Below are 23,561 nucleotides of genomic sequence, written 5' to 3' on the forward strand. Positions count from 1 at the left end.
TTCCCTTGACTTTTTGCACCTCTTGCCTTCATGTGTTCAATACTGTTTCCCTGGGTTATTACACATAACTTAATTTATGGAGATCTAAGGTTTGATTTATTTGCTTGTGTGGATTGGATGGGTTGTTACCGACATATGGTGAGAATTTCATGTCAATAACACCTTTAGAAATATGTTGTCTTAGAAAATTGGTGATATGGTCGATACTTATTTCACCATCTGGATTTTTTCTAAGCTAAACAAGCCCAACTCTTCCAACCTCTCATCATTCGAGAGACCTTTGAACTGACTAACTTTCCAATATATTACAATTTATCCAGATATTTATGTCATGTATCACTATGGAAATATTCACAATTTTATAATTTCCTACATCGGTTAATTCCATCTCGTGGCACTTAACATTCTCTAGATGGAAGACATCAGTATCAATTTGGTCTGTATTATTTGAGAGTGTGTTCAGTACAAAAGTAGTATCTAAGGAGAGCGATTCAAAGTTTAGAAGTGTCAGAAAGAACCACCACGTTGTCTCTCCTTATGAATTTCAGTGTACTAGTACGTGGCGGTGTCAGTGTGCCACCTCCTCAGTAATTGGAGTAAGATTCGGGTTTTAATTGGCTGATTATACTGCATGTATAAACCAAGAGAATTCTAACATAGAGGAATCAAAACTGCGCATCTTCAACTGCCACCACTCCATTATATAACATGCTTCCCTACACTTATGGAATCTCGTTTTCATTGTCTTGATTTCTGTAATAATTGAATATTAAAGGGGTCGTTCGGTCAGGTAAAAATTAATAGAAAAGCTCTCAGAATATTATAAAATAATAAAATAAGAAATACTCATCTTACTGATCTCCGCACATTCACATTCCGACACCTGCCTGGTTCCTCACTGGTCTTTGTACTTCCTGCCCTGTCTGGACAGACATGTGACTGCTGTAGCCAATCACTCGCTTTAAGGGTGGATGAGCATGACCCATCCGAGCAAATCGGTTCAAGTATGCTAATCACATTTTGTTCAGAGTTTGATCAGAGTGGGATCTGATTTTCTCGGAGGTGGGGAGAAAATAAAAAAAGTTTCTCCACCTTCGCCATGCAGTCAGATGTTATCCGAGCGCGGTCTTCACAAACCCATAATCGTGAATGGGCGAGTGCCATCTAATTCTCAAAGCCAAATTGTGCACTTGGTCCGAGGAAGAAGATGGATATGTGAACAACCCCTTGGAATAACGTGGGTATGATGGCTATCCGTCAGAACCACAGATAGCACTTCTCCGATAGATACGGTCGGGTCCACCTGCCCCAACAGTGATATTTTGGTCACAAATTGGCTGCAGACATAAAATGTTTCTCCAGATTGAGCAGGAAGTACGAAGATCAGCAGAGACACCAGTAACCATGGGGAAGGGAGTGATGGAGGACTGGTCAGTAGAGTTTTGGGCTTGGATGTGATGCTGGTTTTGGCCAGGACAGAGGTCACATGGCCAAAGATGGCTACAACCCCATTCTATTGGCATAGAGTGACTTTTGGCCAAGTGACCTGTGATGCAGCCAAAATCAGTATGTAGACTTATTGTGTTATATTACATTCTTACAGGTCTTTTCTCTTTTTGTGGTGCCCTGAATAACTCACTGTCTATATATAATGTTATCCCATTTAGGTGACATGTTCTCTTACAGTATTAGATCTAATTATCCATATGTACTCTACAGTTTTCAGTCTCTTCGAGTGAAGAGGAAAAGCTGCTGACTGGGAAAAGGCCCAAAACCCCTGTATCTAATGAGTTCTCGGATACCCACACCAACTGGACCAAGTGTCTCCCGCTTCCCACCCCAGAAGAGAAGATGCGGCAGGAGGCCCAGGCTATACACACTGACGTGGTGCCCATAAACATAACCGGTACGGTCAGAATACCATCAAAACGTGACCCACAATGATGTGTATTTTCAATCTGTGCAAAAAAAATCTGACGTATTTGATTAGTGGTGTGGATTTCCCATTGCAATCAATGGATAGTGTATTTTCGTGTGAAATCCGTGCTGAAACCCACTCATGTTAGGGCTTATTCACATGTCAGTAGTTTTCATCAGTGTTTGAATGCAAAAGCCAGGTGCGGAAGAGAAAAACGTTAAGGGTTCGCTCTCAATGGTGTATAACACGGCCGAGTGCTGTGTGATGTTTTATCGGAGAGCACTCGGCCCAGTGTTATACTACGGGGCAGTGCAGATCTGCCATTAGTTTCTCATGACGATTCGGCATATTGCATATAGCTCCGATATTCCATGCAAGTCTGTGGGTGTGTGTGAAACATCAGACTGCACTCAGATGTCACTTGAGTGCAGTCCAGTGTACGCACCCAGAGACAATTTAGAACAAGAAGACATTAAGTTCTCTATCTTCTCCGCACCTGTACTGTGATTCTCTCATGTGAGACAATCAGATCACACTCAGGTGTTTGGAGACATTCCTGGTTTTGATATACAAATACTGATGAAATACTGATCAAAAATACTGATGTGTGAGTAAAGCCTTAAAGGGGATACCTGTGCTTGTCACTTCAGATTTTACTGACATCCTGACACTATCAATCACTGGATATTATCTGCTGTCTAAATCCACTGTCCGATTTCTCAAACACTCAGAGCAAATATCTATTTTTTTTAAATCTAACCTAATATTAGTTGAATTGAAAAAAAGACAAAAAAGTGGTAAAATCCAATGTAGTTTGGCACTTCACCAATAACATCAGTACATTTATATTATTTAGTAAAGGTGGAACCAAATGCGCTCACTGAAAACAAATAACCCCTTCTACACCCATTACTGGGGGTCTGCCCTAGCTGCCTACTGCATAATACATACAGTGCGCCCTCCGGTGGATCCAGTGCTGTACTGCAGTCCTTGTACCATTTCTTATACCAATATCACTGATAGGAATGACATCATTAAAACTAAAGAGTTTTTTTTATAGGTTTCAGGATTTTCTGTTTATCCAACATATAGAATAGACTGAAGGACAAACTTGAAATATGGAATATCCCTATAACCTACCATTATGTCAGCAATAGTTGATATATATATATATATATATATATATATACATATATATATATATATATATATATATATATATATATATATGTATATATATATATATAATATTGAATATATAGTTTTATGCACTAAACCTGCATAGCATAGAAAGAATCTTCTTGCCAGTCACCGTTCAGCAGAATTAAACATGCTAGGCACATTTCCATGAGGTTTGCACTTCCAGAGATCTGAATGCAGGTTCATTCATTTTCCCTTACAAAACAATACAATGGCCTGGGCAATGGGGAGTGGTTGGATTATTGGGGGAGGGTGGGAGTTGTGCTGCATGATAATTGTGGTGCTGCGAGCATGGTCATGCTGGAAGACCTCCGGCCTGCTGACACAAAGCCCGAATGTGCCGAAGAATGTGCCATCTGCCCCCTGTGGCACCTTAGACATATTAAAATGCACCTTACATGGGGAAAGGTGGACAAGGTAACGAGATGAGTCCTAGCCCGCGACATGTGCAGGTCTCCCAAGTGACAATGTAATAATGAGCGTATACCCATGGTGAGATTTAGCACTACTCATATTTCCTTAGGCTGTCTTATGCCAAGGAGTTAAAGGAACACCTTAATAAAACGATACAGGTTCATCAGAAGAACTGTAATCCATATATTTGTTAAACACAAACTACCCGTTGGCTTAGTGCGCCCACCAAGATGAAGCCCGTTATTGGGCAATTAACCCATTTGAGTTCAGGTTGTATGCACGTGGCTGTGATGGCGCTGGACGGAACTCGCTGCATGTTTTGTATATACTTCATTAAAAAGGCATGGCGATAGCTGTGTTTAATGAAGGGGCTGTAATAGGAAATGCATGAGGATTAAGGGCTTGTTCACACCAGCGATTTGTTGCTGGCATTTCTGCGACTGTTCCGTAATCTGGAATCCATGCACCCGCTGAACAGATTATATTCTGAAAGGATTGAAGTTTGTAGGACGTGTGAACATGCCCCGAAGCTCTGTATGCGTTTTCTCAGTGGGACGTTTGTGCCTGAAGTGGTCACTGTTATGTCGGGTCCATTATTTGCTCTTAAGACCCCAATGTCACAATAAGGTTCTATTAGACTCGTAAATTATGGGGTTAAAAAATGTGTTCTTCAAATGGCGATTACCAGAAGTCTTCAAAAAACGATTAAGGCTGCATTCACACATCCGTGTGTCCTGTCCGGCATACAGGAGGCTGTTTCGCGCTGACCACGGCCGGTCCGTCCATACTGCTAATACCCATTTCCAGTGACATTTATGTGCGGCCTGCGAGTTTCAGGAACTAATGCACATTGACGAATTTGATCCACGAGTGACTGTAATGAAAAGCTCGGGCCGCAAAAGAAAAAAAAGATATGGGAACAGCATTATAGACTTACGGGTACATGGTCTATCTGTGGAAAATGTGGATGTGAAAAATGCATGTCTGAATAAGGCCTTAAAATGAAGAAGGTGGGTGCTGAAAATGCCTGTAGAGTTAAAAAAAAAAAAGTTGAAGAAAACAATTTTTCTTGAATATTTGCTGTATGAGAAGCCACCTTTTGGCCCAAACCAAATACATCATAGCAGCCTGAAGCCTGAGGTTTTTTTTTTTAGCATTTTGTATACATTTTACCTCTTTTTTTTTCATGTGTTTTTGTTGCAAATTTGAATCTGTTTTTTTATGCTTTTTTTGTGTGTATAGAAATCATTCTGCAATTAGAAATGCAACTGCATTTTTTTTTTACATGGACCTTTTTTAGGCTCCAATTTAGAAACCCTACAGGGAAAAAAAACACAGTTCAAACGGGGACATTTTTATATAATACTCAAATTTATGTATTTGGAGGCAAAAATATATTTTTTTTAAAATTGTTTTTTATTAAAAGCTTAGAGCTCTTTGGCTTTTACAGACTTTTCGTTTTCTGGCACATTTCCTGTAAGTTTGTCTGTGGTCATAAACCAGCTGGGGAAAAAAAGAGATTAAGCACTTATAAACTAGCTGGCTGACTGAGGCTATGTGCACACGTTGCGGATTCATGTGCCGATTTTTCCGCACTGTTATTGCAAAATCCGCAGGTAAAATGCACTGCGTTTTACCTGCGGAATTCCAGCGGTTTTTGTGTGGATTTCGCCTGCGGTTTTACACCTGTGGATTCCTATTGAGGAACAGGTGTAAACTGCTGCGGAATCCGCACAAAGAATTGACATGCTGCGGAAAATACAACGCAGCGTTTCCGCACGGTATTTTCCGCAGCATGTGCACAGCGGATACCTGATGGAAAACGGCTGCGAATCCGCAGCCAAATCCGCAAAGTGTGCACATAGCCTGACAGATTCTCAGTTAACTCATTCTGTAGCCAGCAACAGACAGAACAACACAATAGCTATGGAAAGCAAGCAGTGCAAATATTTTCATTAAATCTTTAAAAAAAAAGAAAAAAAAAAAGCAATTTATTTATAGCTCTAAATGCATGTATGCATTTAGAGCTATAAATAAATTGCTTTTTTTTTTCTTTTTTTTAAGTAAAAAAAAAAAGTTAAATGTAGCGAATGTAGTTTTTTGGGGGGCATTTTAAAACCATGTATATTTAAGCCACAATGTATGAAAGGGATTTTTATTACTTGCTATTTTTTTATCATCTATGTTCCTATTTTTGACAATCGTCCCTAATATCGAAAAACCTTGTTTTTTGGCCCGGCTGTCGTGTTTGACATATGCATCCATTATTGTTCAGAAGCTTAGACATATACCGGTAATTGTCAAACTATATTTGGGAACCTTATTGTGACATGAGGTGCGTTGTATGCACTCCTGCTGTAATACTTCTACTAACATCATCCATTAATACCTTCTGCGTTATTGCCTCGATAATTTAGGGGTAACAGATGCATGATGTTAGCGTGCTTGGAATTAATGTTGCCTTGCTTGTTCTACTACTCTATATCAGGGGAGAATTTCGACCGCCAAGCCATCTTCCGGCGGTCTCTTATTCATACTGACACTGTGGTAAGACGTCCGAAGAAAGTCAAAAGGAGAAAGACTATAACGGGCGTCCCAGACAACATACAAAAGGAGCTAGGTATGGCTCATCAGAACTGTATTCCACCAGCAGCCATCACCCTCATTGCTCACCACTACCAGCTTAATTACATCTTCTGCCACCCATCAAACAATACAGTCTGAGAGCCTGACGAAGGACGACAAGGTGACCGTTCTGGTTAAAGGGAATCTACTAACCACTTGCACTAAAATCCTACAACCCCTAAAGTACTTACAACTGTTCTTCTCCACTGTACAGAACCTGAGTCACTATAATAATTCTGTACTCCGCTACAACTAATAGCGCCCTGAATGCCACCGCAACCGTCCGCTCTCGTGCTGCGTTACCTCTGCTCTGTGTACTTCTGAATGTAGCACATACCATATACTTGGCATGGCAAGCACCCGGACTCCGTGTGGGCGTTATCAATGTATTCTCACAGTGGCGTGATTCTGTAATTATCTGCATGTGCTGAGCATGAGGTGGTTGTTGCTGTTTTGTGTGTACAGCCGTAGTTTATAGCAACAACCCCCCCCCTCGAAAAAAAAAAATCATTTTCTATCCTCTGGTAATTGAGTCACTATAGGTTCTGTAAGGAGTAGTCTGAAAAAAAACAAAAACCTCAATTCGCCCCTCTATCTAAACTTTTTCAAAACAAAAGTTTTTATATGTTGAAGTTGCTACTTGTAAGTTTTGATATATGGGGTCCTGAGTCCCTCAATGGATTGTCTAGAGGAAGGGCAGAAAAGCTTAGCTAATCTTTAGACACCTGGAACTTGCTTAGAGAAATGGAGTTAACTATCTTGTAGAAATGCATGTGCTGCTCTGATTCAGCCACTCTTTTCTGTTTTGAGCTGTGTCACTCTATTGCAGACATATTCACATTTTATGCTTTTGGAGCACAGTATGTGACATCTCTGCTTGTAGTTCAACTGGGCGTTTCCTCAATCTTTTCTGGAGGTGGGGTTGCTGTTTCCCCCTCCCTTACAGGAACTGCCAATCACCACTTGGCAGCTTCTACAAAATCAGATGCAAAGCTGTGATTTTCAGTGCCTGGGAGGGATGAAAGCAGAAGCTCAAGCCCCCAAAGAAGAGATTTCACATACTGGGCTCCAAAAGCATCAAATGTGAATATTTCTGCAATGGAGCAGCGCAGCACGAAAAGGGAAAAAGCACCAGAATCGAGGGAGCTCAGGGATTTTTCCAAAGTATTTCACTCGGTTGTTTTAAGCAAGTGCCAGATCCTCTTTAAGCACTAGCAAAATGGTGTATGAAACCATAGACTTTTGTGAGGCCTGTAGAACCATAGGAGTATGCCAAACTGCCATTCCCACAGTGTTCTTGTGTTGTCTCCTGCCACATGTTTGTAAAGATGGTGATGTGAATAAAGAAGGTAAGTGAAACTGGTGAGCACCACTGTTTGGTCTTTTGAAGAACCTGGACCCTCTGTTCTGCTTGAGGTCAAAGACAGGCTGAGTCCTTTTATCCCTTTCTTTGAAGGAATCGGTTTGGGTTTCAGGACCTAAATCCCACCATTCAAAACCTATAAGCATTGGCTTCAATATATCAAAACATCAAAAAAAGAAGTCTACTTGTACTTACCAGTGAAAATATGGAAAGTGTCCTCACATGCAGTTGTCCTGCAATTAACCTCTCAAGGTGGAATTATTTTATATTTTTGTCTCGGTATACCCTGTATTTGTGATTTCGTGTTAGAAAATTGTTGGTTCACTATTGAGCTATGTATACATCCTTCTCTTCTCATATATTACTGTAATTTGGAGTAGATTTGGAAGATTTTTTCCCTATCACTAAATGTGCGTATCTTGAGAAGAAATTGTCTGTTATCGATAGCTATCTTCACAATTGTCCTGGTTGTTACTTAGAACTAGATAGATCTGGTAGACAGACAGACATAAAATAGCTTAACCAAGATCAATATTGTCTGCTGCCTTGCATATTGGAATATTTAGATGTTATATACAAGTCTATTACAAAGTGCCCGATATAAAGTCTACACTTTCCAGAAAGCAAATCAGCAGAATTTTTAATGCCATTTTTTTGGCCATCTCAAAGAGATCTAACTATTTTTACATAATTTAGCATTACAGGTAAATATCACTAAGTACACAGTTCAATTAAATAACAGGTAAACTTATAAGTGCATGTCTTAAGATAACATATAAACTTGCTGTCATAAGTGGCCTAACTATTTTATATTTTGATCCAACAGCAAGTGTCGGGCAGATAGGTTTCCGAGGACATTCAATGCACATACCAGAGAATTACAATGCACTGGATGATATAGAACCATGCCGCTCTCCTTCACAAAGGTCGGAAACCAGGGACTTCAGCTGCCAGACTGATGAGATAAAGATAGTGCCCCCTTCAGTCCGAAGAATCAGAGCCCAGAAAGGGCAAGGCATAGCAGCTTTGATGTCTAATTCATCTGGAAACATGTCTTCGCTTAGTGACCCTGTTGGATACACTCCACGAATGAATGGTGACTTGAATTTCCGAAGCTTGCCAAGAACAGGGGCAAGGGTGTCTATACAATCTCTTGAGCAAAAGCTTGATGGTTCCAGCCATATGGAAGACTCCTACATTACATTGCCACGACAACTAAACAAAATACAGGTTGATCAAAGTGTAGTTCATCTGAGGAATAATCCTAGAACTGGCACACTACAGAGGCCAAAGTCGCAAGAAGTCCGGGGCTCTGAAAGGGAAATGTTCTCTAATCCAGCATGTGTAGTGTCTCCTCATGCTGCATATTCGACAAGTATCATCCCTAATGCCATGTTGTCATCTTCTTCAGAAGTTATTACCATTCATACCTCACAGAGCACTGGACATCTGGAAAGCAAAGGGATATCCCACTGCTCATCTTCCCATAAGAAAAGTGTCCGCAGGGATCATGTCAATCTTAGAGATGATCACCACTCCTCAAGTGGCAACTGGAATGAAAGCAGTTCTGCCCGCCACTCTCAAACTTCTGATACACTCTCCCCTGGTGCCATAACAATTATTTCCCTGAGTGACCCCGCAGCATCCCTGAACAATATAAACAACAAGAAAAATTGTTCCCAACCCATGTCTTACACAGTGAATGATGCCTTTAATAGTCCCTCACAGGACAGTGATACCCGCAGCGATTCAAGCTACTCTGATGGCCGGCAAAGAAATGGAAGCGCAACCAGCAGCATTAATAGCACTGACCAGTGGTCATCTGAAATTAGGGACAATGATAGTTGTGCTCCTTTAAGGAAAGCTTCATCTGCCCTCTCTGGCTCACCTGTGAGTAACATGAGCACCTGTAGTTCGGACAGAAAAGCAGACTCCAGCTCTCTCTACTCTATAGACCATGATGGTTATTATACTTCAATGCACATGGATTCTGGGATAGATCCAGGGAATGAGAACTATCACAATGGCATTCAGGACCTACAAAACAGTGCCATTAATATTGTTCATGCGAAAGAGGCTCTAAACATGGATGAAAGGTCAAGTTATAGCGATAAATCACTAACGCGCAGCATATCGTTGAGAAAATCTAAAAAGGCACCTCCTCCTCCTTCTAGAACTGATTCTCTTAGACGCCCCAATAAGAAAAATCTCCAATCAAATGGACAAGTACTTAACGAAAAGCTGATTGCTACTCTCCAGCAGTCTCTGCAGCTAAACTTGAAGAGTAAAAGTAGTGGCTCACCATCTCAGAGCCCATGCAGTGACTACGAGGATCCCTGGGTATTGCGCTCTCGCAGCCAAAGTACAGTAAGTGCAAGCAGTAGTAGCATGTCTGCCACCGCTCCCAATATGTACTCTATTTGTCCAGTTACACCCTCTCAGAGTGACACAAGCAGTATAAAGTCTGAGTATGCAGATCACTGGAGCTACTACATAGACGAGCAACCAAAATCTATATCTCACTCGCCTAATAAATCGGCTAATGATTACAGTGCAAGAGCCGTCAGTCAGCAGATACATACGGAACTTGCCAAGCAGAGCAATGCGTCTCCAGAAAAGGCTTGCAGAGTGACATCACCATCTAGTGGGTATTCTAGCCAATCAAACACACCAACCAATCTGACGCCTGTACCGCTGTTATTGAGAAACATGTCACCAGGAGGTGGGAAAAGCAAACCAAAACCTAAAGTGCCTGAAAGAAGATCATCTCTCATCTCTTCTGTTTCCATTTCTTCTTCATCCACGTCTCTTTCCTCGAACACATCAGATTCTGTACAGCAGACCGTTAAAAAAAGTAACGTAGTCATGCCATCTTCTCCAACTCCTCCCCTTACACCTGACCCACCTCCTCCACCTGTAATGAATGTGGATGATCACGCTTTTATGTCACCATCTCCACATTTTCCACCTCCACCTCCAGAGGCTGCTATACTTCAGTTGACTGAGGACAATCTTTGGGTTTCACGTCCTAAAATGAATAATTGGGCACCTATGACATGTCCTCCACCCCCTCCTCCCTTTCCTATCCTTCACTCTAAAGCTCCTCTAATTCCCCCACCTCTTAACACAAAAGCACTGAAAAATAGAATTGTCCCCTCAACACAAGGAAAACAGGAGGGTGGGATTTTGAACAGACTAGATCTGATAAGACCAGGCCCTCCTCTTGTTACTGCCCAAGCACTGCACATGATACAGTTAAGGTCTGTTAAGAAATCATCACAACTGGAGAGCGAAAAAATAGCTGAACAGGTGCTACATCCCAAACGTCACGATGAGACGTCACCCTTATTTTCACGGCCTTCGTTAGAGCCATCTGCTTCTCTAGATTCCAGATTAAGCGTAAGCGTTAAAAAAAATAAAAATTTCCACTTGCCAAGCGAGCAGCTACAATTCTCCGATTCTCAAATCTGTTCAGATAGATTTACAAGTGGTGAAACAACAAGCCTAGAACGCAGAGAAGAAGAATATCAGAATTCAGCCTACAATGGAGACAAAACGGTTTTGTCCGAAATGTCATCTCCAGAAGAGAAACCAAGTACTTTCCAAAGTACACCAAATGCATCTCCCAACAAGAAGCCTCCTCCTGTTTCAAAGAAGCCCAAATTGTTCCTTATCGTTCCACCTCCGCAGCTTGATTTGGCAGCAGAAAAAATAGCTCAAGTCAATGAAAATGTGAAAGGCATACCAAAGCCTTCCGAAAGGGATTCTGTAAGCGACCATTGCAAGAAGGTACATGATCGTATAGCTGATGAGAACAATTCAGAAGAAGCTGCTGCTGTGGCTTGCCAAGCAAGGGAAGCTAGCTTGTCCCCTTGCAAAGTTGAAAAAGTTAATACAATTTTCAGACAATCCCCAGTTTTGGAAACTACAGATTCCCAGAAACAAGACTTTTGGGCCACAATGTCTGAAGAGGTTCATATGGCAGATCACAAGACAGAGAGAGACAACTGTGACCAAAATACATCACAGGAGGAAGAACCTGGTAAGAAAAGTCCTTTTATCTCTCTAAATAAACCTTTCCATGATAACCTACTTGCCGTTAACTTTAACTTTCTCTTGCGTATCCATAGATTTACAATGTATCACTGCGGCCCACAAAGTTTAAACTTTTTTTTTTGTTAATGTTTTTTACTCCAGACTTTTATCTAAGTTTCTCGGTAACAGTTTTCTGTTTGCATTATTGTAACGTAGGCGACGTATTTGAGACACAAGATGCGAGTTCACCTCTTCCTCGTACTGATTCCATGGATGGTAAAGGAGATGGAGCAACTCCAACAAGACCCAGGACCACAGAGGACCTGTTTGCAGCCATCCATCGGTAGGTTTTTTTTATGCTTTATTTTCATTTTCAGTTAACTGTTTTCGTTACCTAATTTCTTTTTGCGAGACAGCAAAATCCAGTTATGTCCTGTCCCTTTTGCTTTTATGTCATTTTGTCAAATTGCTTCTGTATGATCTCGTGCTAGCTTTTAATATATTACACAAAATGCTAATTTACAAATGGAAAAGTTTGACGTATTATCTAAAGTTTTCTTGTTTGTAGAGAAGGTTGAGTAAGTGTTTTCCACCATAAGTGTCCATGATTTTATTTTTGTATAGCAGAAATAGATCAGATTCATTTAACTTTGGAAATTTAATTTAAAATAGATACCAATTTTCCCCCAAAAAAGTTTTAAATCCCCTATTCAGATATTGTTAATACCGCATATATTGTCTATTATACACAATATGTAGGGCTTGGATCAAATACATCATCTATAAATATAATTACTACTTGAATGTGTTGACTTTATAGATAATTTATTATGAATTCATGACTATTTAAAAAAAAAAAAAAACTTTGCTGTAGTTGACAGCCACATACTTTATTGTGTCGCTTTCTATAAATTCTAATTACATTTACTATTAATTTTCCCTCACTGGATAATGTTTTGTGCATAGTGTGAGCAGGATGTAAAAATATTCATTGGACATCTCTCTTTTTCTCATTTTTTATCTACTAATATACCCCTCCTTCAATAACCCCCCCCACCTTTTCAATATCCCATCTACGCTATAACGCAGTTGGAAACAGAGCCTCAACGCCAGTGCCTCATGGCAAGCATGGCAGGACTTGGCAAGTAGAACCGTACCCAGGAGCCACGTATCTCTGTGTACGACCAGTGTTGGATTACTGTCTAATTCATTCCAACATCATTAAAACCCCCCTTATGTTACAACATTGTGGCCTTGTATCCCCCTAATAGCTATACATTCGGAGAACATTACCTCTCATTAATCTCATTAATGTTTTCACTGTGAAAGATATTACATGTCGATTCAGATGGCGCAGATCAAAGATGGCGAATGGTATTTTAATCTGCTTAAGTCTGATGAAATACATATATCTGTATGTTAAATGTGCAGTTCCATGTAGGGTCAGGGAGAACGTTGCACAGCGCTCATTTACTATGTGTGTGTGTGTATATATATATATATATATATATATATATATATATATATATATATATATATATATATATATATATATATATATATATATATATATATATATATATATATATACTAGATGGTGGCCCGATTCTAACGCATCGGGTATTCTAGAATATGCATGTCGACGTAGTATATTGCCCAACCACGTAGTATATTGCCCAGTCACGTAGTATACAGCACAGACACGTCGTATATTGCCCAGTCACGTATGTAACAGGTTAAAAAATAAAAAAGAAACATACTCACCATCCGAAGAACCCGTTGTAGTTCCGTCGCTTGTGTGCGGTGTCCGGTCCCAGGATTGGTATGAGCGCAGGACCTTCCATGACGTCGCGGTCACATGACCGTGACGTTGCGGTCACATGACCGTGACGTCATGGAAGGTCCTTCTCCCATAGCATCTTTGGAAGCGGAACCTGCCGCTTGCAGTGCCGAGGAGACGACGCGAAGGCGGAAGGTGAGAATAAGGTTTTTTTTTTATTATTATTTTTATTATTATTATTATTATTATTTTTAACATTAGATCGTTTTACTATTGATGCTGCATACGCAGCATCAATAGTAAAAAGTTGGGGACACATAGGGTTAATAGCGGCGGTAACGGAGTGCGTTACCCGCGGCATAACGCTGTCCGTTACCGCCGGCATTAACCCTGTGTTAGCGGTGACCGGAGGGGACTATGCGGGCGACAGGCACTGACTGCGGGGAGTAAGGAGAGGCCATTTTCTTCCGGACTGTGCCCGTCGCTGATTGGTCGCGGCAGCCATGACAGGCAGCTGCCGAGACCAATCAGCGAATGAATAACCGTGACAGACAGAAGGACAGACAGACGGAAGTGACCCTTAGACAATTATATAGTAGATTATCTATCTATCTATCTATCTATCTATCTATCTATCTATCTATCTATCGCATCGGGTGTTCTAGAATATGTATTATGTGTGTATATAGCAGCCACATAGTATATAGCACAGGCCACGTAGTATATAGGAGCCATGGGAGCAGACAAATACTACGTGGCCTGTGCTATATACTATGTGGCTGCTATATACAAACATGCATACATATTGTAGAATACCCGATGCGTTAATACAGGCCATGCAATATAGAACAGTAGCCACGCAGTATATAACACAGCCCAAACTGTATATAACATAGCCCATGTACTATATAACACAGGCCACGCAGTATATAGCAGCCACGCAGTATATAACACAGGCGACGTAGTATATAACACAGCCCACACAGTATATAACACTGCCCACGTAATATATAGCACAGCCCACGCAGTATACAACACTGGCCAGGTCGTATATAGCAGCCACCCGGTATATTACACAGCCCACGCAGTATATAACACTGGCCACGTAATGTATAGCACAGCCCACGCAGTATATAACACAGCCCACATAACATCTAACACTGGCCAAGTAGTATATAGCAGCCACGCGGTATATTACACAGCCCACGTAGTATATAGCAGGGTGGGTACCATATCCCTGTTAAAAAAAAAAAAAAAAAAAATTAAATAAAAAAAAAAAAATAGTTATATACTCACCCGCCGGGATCCAATCCAGTGAAGCGCTGGCAATGCGCGCGTGGCTGCCGCCATCTTCCGTTCCCAGGATGCATTGCGAAATTACCCAGATCACTTAGCAGTCTCGCGAGACCGCTAAGTTTTCTGGGTAATTTCGCAATGCATCTCTGGGCACGGAAGATGGCGGAGGCCGCGCGCGGCTCGGCATACTACGGAGGGTGAGTATAGCAGGCTTTTTGTTTTTTTATTATTTTTAACATTACATATTTTTACTCTTGATGCTGCATAGGCAGCAGCAATAGTAAAAAGTTGGGGACACACAGGGTTAATAGCAGCGGTAGCGGAGTGCGTTACCCACGGCATAACGCGGTCCGTCACCGCTGGCATTAACCCTGTGTGAGCGGTGACCGGAGGGGAGTATGCGGGTGCTGGGCACTGACTGCAGGGGAGTAGGGAGGGACTAATCGGACTGTGCCCGTCGCTGATTGGTCGCGGCAGCCATGACAGGCAGCTGGCGAGACCAATCAGAGACGCGGGATTTACGTTACGGAAGTTGCAGACAGACGGAAGTACCCCATAGACAAATATATATATATATATACTAGATGGTGGCCCAATTCTAAAGCATCGGGTATTCTAGAATATGCATGTCCACGTAGTATATTACCCAGTCACGTAGTATATTGGCCAGTCACGTAGTATATTGCACAGCGATGGAGTATACAGCACAGAGCCACGTAGTATATTGGCCAGTCACGTAGTATATTGCCCAGCCATGTAGTATATTGCCCAGTCACGTAGTATATTGGCCAGTCACGTAGTATATTGCCCAGCCACGTATTATATTGCCCAGCCACGTAGTATATTGCCCAGTCACGTAGTATATTGCCCAGCCACCTAATATTTTGCCCAGCCATGTAGTATATTGCCCAGCCCCATAGTATATTGCACAGGCCACGTAGTATATTGCCCAGCCATGTAGTATATTGCCCAGCCCACGTAGTATAACGCAGTCCATTAGCGCTGCCATTAACCCTGTGTGAGCGCTGACTGGAGGGGATTATGGAGCGGGCACTGACTGCGGGGAGGAAGGAGTGGCCATGTTGCTGCCATACTGCGGTCGTCACTGATTGGTCGTGGGACTGGTCGTGGGCGTTTTGCCACGACCAATCAGCGACTTGGATTCCATGACAGACAGAGGCCGCGACCAATGAATATCCGTGACAGACAGAAGGACAGACAGAAAGATGGAAGTGACCCTTAGACAATATATATATATATATATATATATATATATATATATATATATATATATATATATATATATTACACATAGCACACACGTGTATGCACAAAGCACATACACAAGTACACACGGAGCACATACATACACATGTCTTCACACACACACACAATATAAATATATATATGTATTTGTATGTATGTACCCATTTATATATTTGTGTACATTTATAAGTATTTGGACACCAAATTTCTTTTGAGGTAGCTATGTGACTTTTTCTTCACCTAGGGTAGGACTCATAACAAACTAATTTTGATGTTGGCATGGAAATTTTCAACAAATTGCTATACTTCTATACTTACATAAATTTTCAAAGTACACCAGCCTTATCAGGTTTAAGAACATGATATACATGTAATTTGTATTGTGAAATCTTGAGATCTTTAATATCTTGAAAGAATCTTGTTTATTTTATACTACCCAATTGTCTATTACTATAGAGAGGATGCCTTTCTAATAGTGATGAGCGAATGTGCTCCAATAAGGTATTATCTGAGCATGCTCTTGTGCTAACCAAATGACTAATCGAATAATATGTTCGAGTCCCCGCAGCAGCCACAACATTTGCGGGGATTACCTGTTTGATAGACAACCCCTACATGTGTTACGGGTGTCGGAACAGCCATGAGACATGCAGCCGCGGGAACTCCAACATATTATTCGAGCACGCCGAAGTCCCTCGGTAAGCACCCGAGCATGCTCTTATAACACCTTATCCCAGCACATTCGGTCAGCACTACTTTCTAAACTTTAAGGCCCCTTCACATTAAGCGACGCTGCAGCGATACCAACAACGATCCGGATCGCTGCAGCGTCGCTGTTTGGTCGCTGGAGAGCTGTCACACAGACCGCTCTCCAGCGACCAACGATCCCGAGGTCCCCGGGTAACCAGGGTAAACATCGGGTTACTAAGCGCAGGGCCGCGCTTAGTAACCCGATGTTTACCCTGGTTACCAGCGTAAAAGTAAAAAAAAACAAACAGCACATACTTACCTACCGCTGTCTGTCCCCAGCGCTGTGCTTCTCTGCACTCCTCCTGTACTGACTGTGAGCACAGCGGCCGGAAAGCAGAGCGGTGACGTCACCGCTCTGCTTTCCGGCTGACCGACGCTGACAGCCAGAGCAGAGAAGCACAGCGCCGGGGACAGACAGCGGTAGGTAAGTATGTGCTGTTTGTTTTTTTTTACTTTTACGCTGGTAACCAGGGTAAACATCGGGTTACTAAGCGCGGCCCTGCGCTTAGTTACCCGATGTTTACCCTGGTTACCAGTGAAGACATCGCTGGATCGGTGTCACACACGCCGATCCAGCGATGTCCACGGGAGATCCAGCGACGAAATAAAGTTCTGGACTTTGTTCAGCGACCAACGATCTCCCAGCAGGGGCCTTTAAGGTACCTTCACACATAACGATATCGGTAACGATATCGTTGCTTTTGGTGACGTTGCAACGATATCGTTAAGGAAATCGCTATGTGTGACAGCGACCAACGATCAGGCCCCTGCTGTGCCATCGTTGGTCGCTGAACAAAGTCCAGAACTTTATTTCGTCGCTGGATCTCCCGTGGACATCGCTGGATCGGCGTGTGTGACACCGATCCAGCGATGTCTTCACTGGTAACCAGGGTAAACATCGGGTAACTAAGCGCAGGGCCGCGCTTAGTAACCCGATGTTTACCCTGGTTACCATCCTAAAAGTAAGAAAAACAAACACTACATACTTACCTACCGCTGTCTGTCCCCGGCGCTGTGCTCTGCACTCCTCCTGTACTGGCTGTGAGCGTCGGTCAGCCGGAAAGCAGAGCGGTGACGTCACCGCTCTGCTTTCCGGCCGCTGTGCTCACAGCCAGTACAGGAGGAGTGCAGAGAAGCACAGCGCCGGGGACAGACAGCGTTAGGTAAGTATGTACTGTTTGTTTTTTTTACTTTTAGGATGGTAACCAGGGTAAACATCGGGTTACTAAGCGCGGCCCTGCGCTTAGTTACCCGATGTTTACCCTGGTTACCGGCATCGTTGGTCGCTGGAGAGCGGTCTGTGTGACAGCTCTCCAGCGACCAAACAGCGACGCTGCAGCGATCCGGATCGTTGTCGGTATCGCTGCAGCGTCGCTTAATGTGAAGGGGCCTTAAGACTTTGAGATGATGTTCTTTCCATTTTTTTTTCATTTTAGTTGGGACAGTTCTGTAGGCATCTAGAGTAGCTTAAAGTGTTACTGCCATCTAGTGGTAAAATGTAATATATATTGTACATTGTTTGCTCCTACCTACTAAAATTCTTTAAAATTGTTGAAATTTAAAAGGGCTGACCTCACCCTAGGGTAGACCATCAGTTTAAGATTAGTTGGGGTCTAATTTCCGGCACTGCCACCCATCAGCTGTTATTAGCTCTGGCTGAGGCCAGGTGCAGACATTGAACAGAGCTGGACACTCATTGTGTGGGGACCGCTGATACAAACTGCAGATCAGCTCTTATTCTCTTGAATATATGCTCAGATAACCTCTTTAATAAAAATAATAATCAGTAAAGTGTGATCATATAATAATATTTACTAATTTCAAGAACACAACCTACCATAGTTTAGGAACACAGGGGCATTTTTATTGCTATTGTTTTGAGTAACCGTCATTTTTTTAATTGTTTTATTTCAATAAATTGTATGTGCGAGAATAAGAAACTTTGTAATATATCTTATTCGCAAAATCTGCTTCTTTCTCCTCCTGGATTCGTCATGCAAATCACATACTTGAAGTCCCAGCATGGGCAGCATGGGACTCTCACAGTGTACAGTGCATGCAATGTGAGGATTCACAGGTCTACAACCACATAGTGACCGCAAACTTGTAGCTTCAGACCGGACAACCCCTCTAAGTACAGATTTTCCAATTACGAGATGACAGTTGTGCACACAGAGTCCTATGGAGAACTGTAAGTGCCAGGAGAACCTGCAGTAGAATGTCTGTCTCCCTCCTACCTCACCTCTTCATAGATTTTTAAAAGCACCAATTATCATCTCCAAAGTAATGGGAAAATCATTACTCACTTAACACTTTTTACAGATTTTACCCATAAATTGAGAGTGAGAGATCAGTCCAGGAGGAGAAAGAATCTGATTTCTCTGGTAAGATATATTACAGAGTTGCTTATTTTCGTGTGTACTGTTCATTTATGCTCTTTAACCCCTTCCCGACATGCACTGTTCATATACTGCTCTGCGGGAGGTGCGTTTCCACAAAGAGCAGTATATCTACGACGCCAACATTTCTGGTCACTGCGCGGCATCGCTCGGTGACCGGGTTCAGAACGCTGCTGTCCCTGACAGTAGACCATCCCTGCATGTCGCCCCGGGGGTCTGTACCGCCCCCTGCATTGGCGATTACTGTGATTGACTGGTCAATTCTGACCAGCCAATCAAAGCAATATGTCAATAAACTTAAGAAAAAAACCCCCACACAGCACCAATCACAGCTGTCACAATGGATGGGGTGATCGCGACGTCACCACCTTACTAACCCCTTTGTTTCTGGTCAATCAGCACCAAAGGGGTTAATCTAACATAGGGATCAGCGCTCTGCACGCCACTTGTCTCAGATTTGGCAGAGCAGTTGAATAGCCCCTCTGTGTCACCTGACTAAAAGATTCACTGGTGGCCAGTGCCATTCTCCCCTGCGATCTCCTGCCTCCCGTGCTGCGCCCTTCTCCGAAGTGATCCTCCTGCGATCTGTGCTGTGTGACTTATCAGTGATCACAGCAGCAGCAGCAGCAACTCCCCTGTCCCAGCCCCCCCCCCCCCCCATGTCTTTTCCAGTACACCCCTCCCCCCACCTCTTCTAATTGAATTTTTAACTCACTTTTTTTGCACTTTTTTTTTTTTGCACGGCTTCCTGCACAGGAAGCTAGTTAGCGTATCAGACATTGTAGTGTAAGCGATGAAATTCAAGGGAAAAGAAAGCGGTCACTAGGGAGCGCTGTGAGGGTCACAGTTACAATTGAAAGCAAAAGGTCCACCGCAGCTCCAGCCGTTAACCTTCTAGGAGGATACAAAATGCAGTAAATAGTAATAACGGTCCTAGGAGCGCTGGAAATGAGACCAAAACAAGGATTTTAGTGTTGAACCACAACGCGTTTCAACGGTTAAACCGTCTTCATCAGGTGGAAGTTACTGATGAAGACGGTTTAACCATTGAAACGCGTTGTGGTTCAACACTAAAATCCTTGTTTTGGTCTCATTTCCAGCGCTCCTAGGACCGTTATTACTATTTACTGCATTGTAGTGTAAGCGACATCTGTTTTTTGTTTTTTTTTTAGAAAAAAAATAATAGTAGTTAGTACAGCATAGTTTTAGAGGTAGCAAGGTAGCATAGCCGGCTATACGCTAAAATCAATGGTGTGACTCAAAAGTACAACTCATCCCGCAAAAATCAATGGCTATGTGGCCAGAAAAATAAAAACGTTATGGCTCTTGGAAGAAGAGGAGGAAAAAAAATGAAAAATCGGGTAGTGAAGGGGTTAAATTTAGAAAGCCTAGCATTAGACTAGCTGCATAAAATTTAACGCAGTGGCTCACACTGGATTATAAATTTGGTTCATCTTGAGATACTGATATTTACCTCTTGGTTAGACCATTTTTTTGCTACTTGGTGCATCTTAAGTCCTGCAATATTTCCAGTTAAGCCAGGTTCCTATGTCCGGTAAGCTGCAAAGTGTTTTACTAGTCCAGTATATGTGCTGCACCGAATGATGCCAGAAATCAGGGGCATTCTAAATAGTAAATCTGCCCCCGCAGCATTTTACATGCAGGATGCTCGGATCTCGCTAAGTCGAGCTGCACTTTTAACATACAATTTAAAGTAGATCTGGTATATTTTTGGAAATAATTATTGTGACAACTTCTCTGAATAACTATGTGTAGAGACTATTATATTAATTGCATTCTCTTCCTCCATAGATCCAAAAGAAAGGTTCTTGGCCGCAAAGATTCTGATGATGATCGCTGCAGAAACCATTCACCCTCACCACCGGTCACTCCAACAGGAAGTTTCCCAAATGTCAGCTCCTTTAAACAGCCAGGAGCAATCCAAAGAAGCATCCGGAAGTCCAGTACAAGTAGCGACAACTTCAAAGCTCTGCTACTGAAAAAAGGCAGCCGGTCAGAGAGCGGTTCACGTATGTCAGCCGCAGAAATGCTAAAGCACACAGACCCTAGGTTTCACAGGTCTCGTTCTGACTCTTCTCTGGAACTGCCTGATAGTCCAACGTTGGCATCTCCAAATAAGAACAGGAAAGCACAAGAGGAATGGGCTAAGAGCGAGGGATTGATGCCAAGAAGCATGTCACTTTGTGGACCCAGGTACAGCCGTTCCAGAACCCCTCCCTCAGCCGCCAGCAGCAAGTACAATGTCCGGAGCCGTCTCCAGAGCAGTCCCATGACTGTCATTTCTGAAGGAGAAGGAGAAACTGGGGATCTTCTAGAAAACAGTTACGCCAAGGCGCCACTGAGATGCACAATGAGTGTAGACAGGTTTCAAAGAACGTCCTCTACACTGAATGACTCTTTAGGTGCCGACATTTCCAGTACTAGTGTACATATAGACTTGATGAACAGATTTTTGGAAGTTAGTCCAGGCAAAGACAATGGTTCTGTAGAAGAAAAAAGCTAAAACAATGAGAAAAGGAGCTTCATGAAGAGTATCAAGCCAACCCTATGGAAGCAGTGAGACAGCTATGACCATAATAGAGATGTTGCTCATTGCCATGCCCTTGGTCTTTGTATAGTAAATGCTTTAGCACTACGGTCTCTGGGAAGTAGGCTTTGGCAGGGCTGAAGAGCATGCGGTGCCTGCCACACGCAGAGAGTTGGAACCAAAGCTATTAAGGAAGAATCATCCCTGTGCCTAGATTGGAGGAGAACTTTTTCAAAGGTTTTGGAGAAATGAAATGAATTGGCCAGGCACACGTAGTAACTTGGGCTGTCTAGCAATAGATGCATGAAGCTTAGTGATATCTACTTAACAGGGTATTATGGGTCATGGTGGACTGCTGGCGTGGCTTGCTCTGGAGGGCGATTGGTGGGCTCGTAGACAGCCCGTCATGCTAACCCATCTAAGTTGCTGAATTGTGATTTTTCTGGTACTGTTTTCTTTTTCTTTAGTATTCCTTTTGTAGTTGAGTCACATGTCTTGTGTATTTTCAGCTGCTGTGCAGCGGTAAAAGCCCACGTTTCTCCTATGTAGAACTTCATGCAACACTATAAGGCACTGAAGTTTCCACTACATGCCCATCAAGTTACAATGCATCTTAAGAATTGGATAGAAGTCTTAGATAAGGCTTGTCTGGCTGTTACAGAAAGCCATATAGCCTGGAGATAAAGCACACAGCTAAAGGTGTATGCCCATGCTGGAGGGGTGTCCTTCCTCTACTTGGCACCAACTGCAGTGCATTGTGCTGCAGCTATCGCCATCGCAACCCGGTGCAGCCGCAGTTTGGATTTCTTTGGCGACACTACGTTTTTTCTCAGACTGAGAACTTGCACTACAGAGTTATTTGTGTAAACTTTCTCGATTCACACCTGACATACATTTTAACAAGTGAACACCACTGGTCTTTTTTAATCTAAAACTGCTACATTTTTGGTTACCAAAGAATAATTTCTACTTCCTTTCTAGTTTTGAAATAAGATTATGCCTGTACGATTTCTAAACAGTTTTTACTTGTTAAAAAAAAGAAAGGGGGGAAAAAAAGGCGTTTTCTAATTTGGACAAACTGAGTTTGTTTTTTACTGTTTTATAGCATCATTTTGATGTATCGTGTAGTTTTTATATTATTTGTATATATTAGAACTTTTAAAACTTCACTTTTTAACCCACAGTTAAAATTTGTACATTTTTGAACATTTTAGAGAAACAGAACGCATAGTTAACCCTTATGCTGCTGGAGGAGGTTACATGATTTTATGGCTAACCTCCTGCAGCAAACACGAGTTAATTTATTTTAGTACTTCCGTGAAATGTGGCTGTGACTCCTTTCCTTGGTAATACTGTAAGCATTCAGGGGCCTTCAATTTATTAAGACAATGCTGTGACTATGCTTCAAATAAAGCATGGCTGAAAAGATATTGAATTTGTCGTTATTTGTTTTGGTGTCTAGTTATCCTGAATATAATCTGAATGACCATCATGTTCTATTAATTCATTTACTGCTAAGCAAAGGTAATTATCACATAATGATAGGAAAGGATTCTTTACAGTTAGAGTAGTGAAATTGGGAAATGCCCAATCATGAGATGTAGGTATATCTAGGTCATACCATGTGTGCATCAGGGAGTCTGCAGAATAAGGTCTTTTCTACGGTCTATAGATCTTATATCTATTAGATCATCACTTCTTTATCCATACAGTGGTAATGGTAATTATCTATAGAGCAAAAAGGGTGTTGTTATACAGGTAGCATCCCAATGTCATTAAATAAAGTTAGGAATGAAAGTTGGAAATGTCAAGGGGCTATGTCTTTGGTTTCTGCCTCTGGATAGGTTACTGAGATTTAATACAAGGTGGTAAGCTGTGACGTCATAAGTAGTGATGAGTGAGTGTGCTCGTTACACGAGATTTCCGAGCATGCGCCGGTGTTCTCCTCGTAGACAGTTTGTGTGGCC

The 23,561-nt window shown here is 42.2% G+C and overlaps 1 protein-coding gene across 9 annotated transcripts in view; it reads left to right on the forward strand.

Moving 5' to 3' along the window:
• NHSL1 (NHS like 1) overlaps positions 1 to 23,024 on the forward strand; it is a 265,624-nt gene extending 242,600 nt beyond the window's left edge. For 5 of the 9 annotated variants that reach the window (XM_069725943.1, XM_069725944.1, XM_069725951.1 and 2 more), the window contains 5 exons: positions 1,720 to 1,906; positions 6,021 to 6,152; positions 8,347 to 11,562; positions 11,772 to 11,898; positions 20,859 to 23,024. In XM_069725943.1, the coding sequence (XP_069582044.1) occupies positions 1,720 to 1,906; positions 6,021 to 6,152; positions 8,347 to 11,562; positions 11,772 to 11,898; positions 20,859 to 21,570 (4,374 nt within the window). In that variant the 3' untranslated portion in view covers positions 21,571 to 23,024. The remainder of the gene's footprint in view (positions 1 to 1,719; positions 1,907 to 6,020; positions 6,153 to 8,346; positions 11,563 to 11,771; positions 11,899 to 20,858) is intronic. The other 4 variants (XM_069725945.1, XM_069725946.1, XM_069725950.1 and 1 more) reach the window with 1 other exon arrangement.
• The last annotated feature ends 537 nt before the right edge of the window (positions 23,025 to 23,561 follow it).

The sequence above is a fragment of the Ranitomeya imitator genome, chromosome 5, assembly GCF_032444005.1.
Source record: "Ranitomeya imitator isolate aRanImi1 chromosome 5, aRanImi1.pri, whole genome shotgun sequence".
NCBI lineage: Eukaryota > Metazoa > Chordata > Amphibia > Anura > Dendrobatidae > Ranitomeya > Ranitomeya imitator.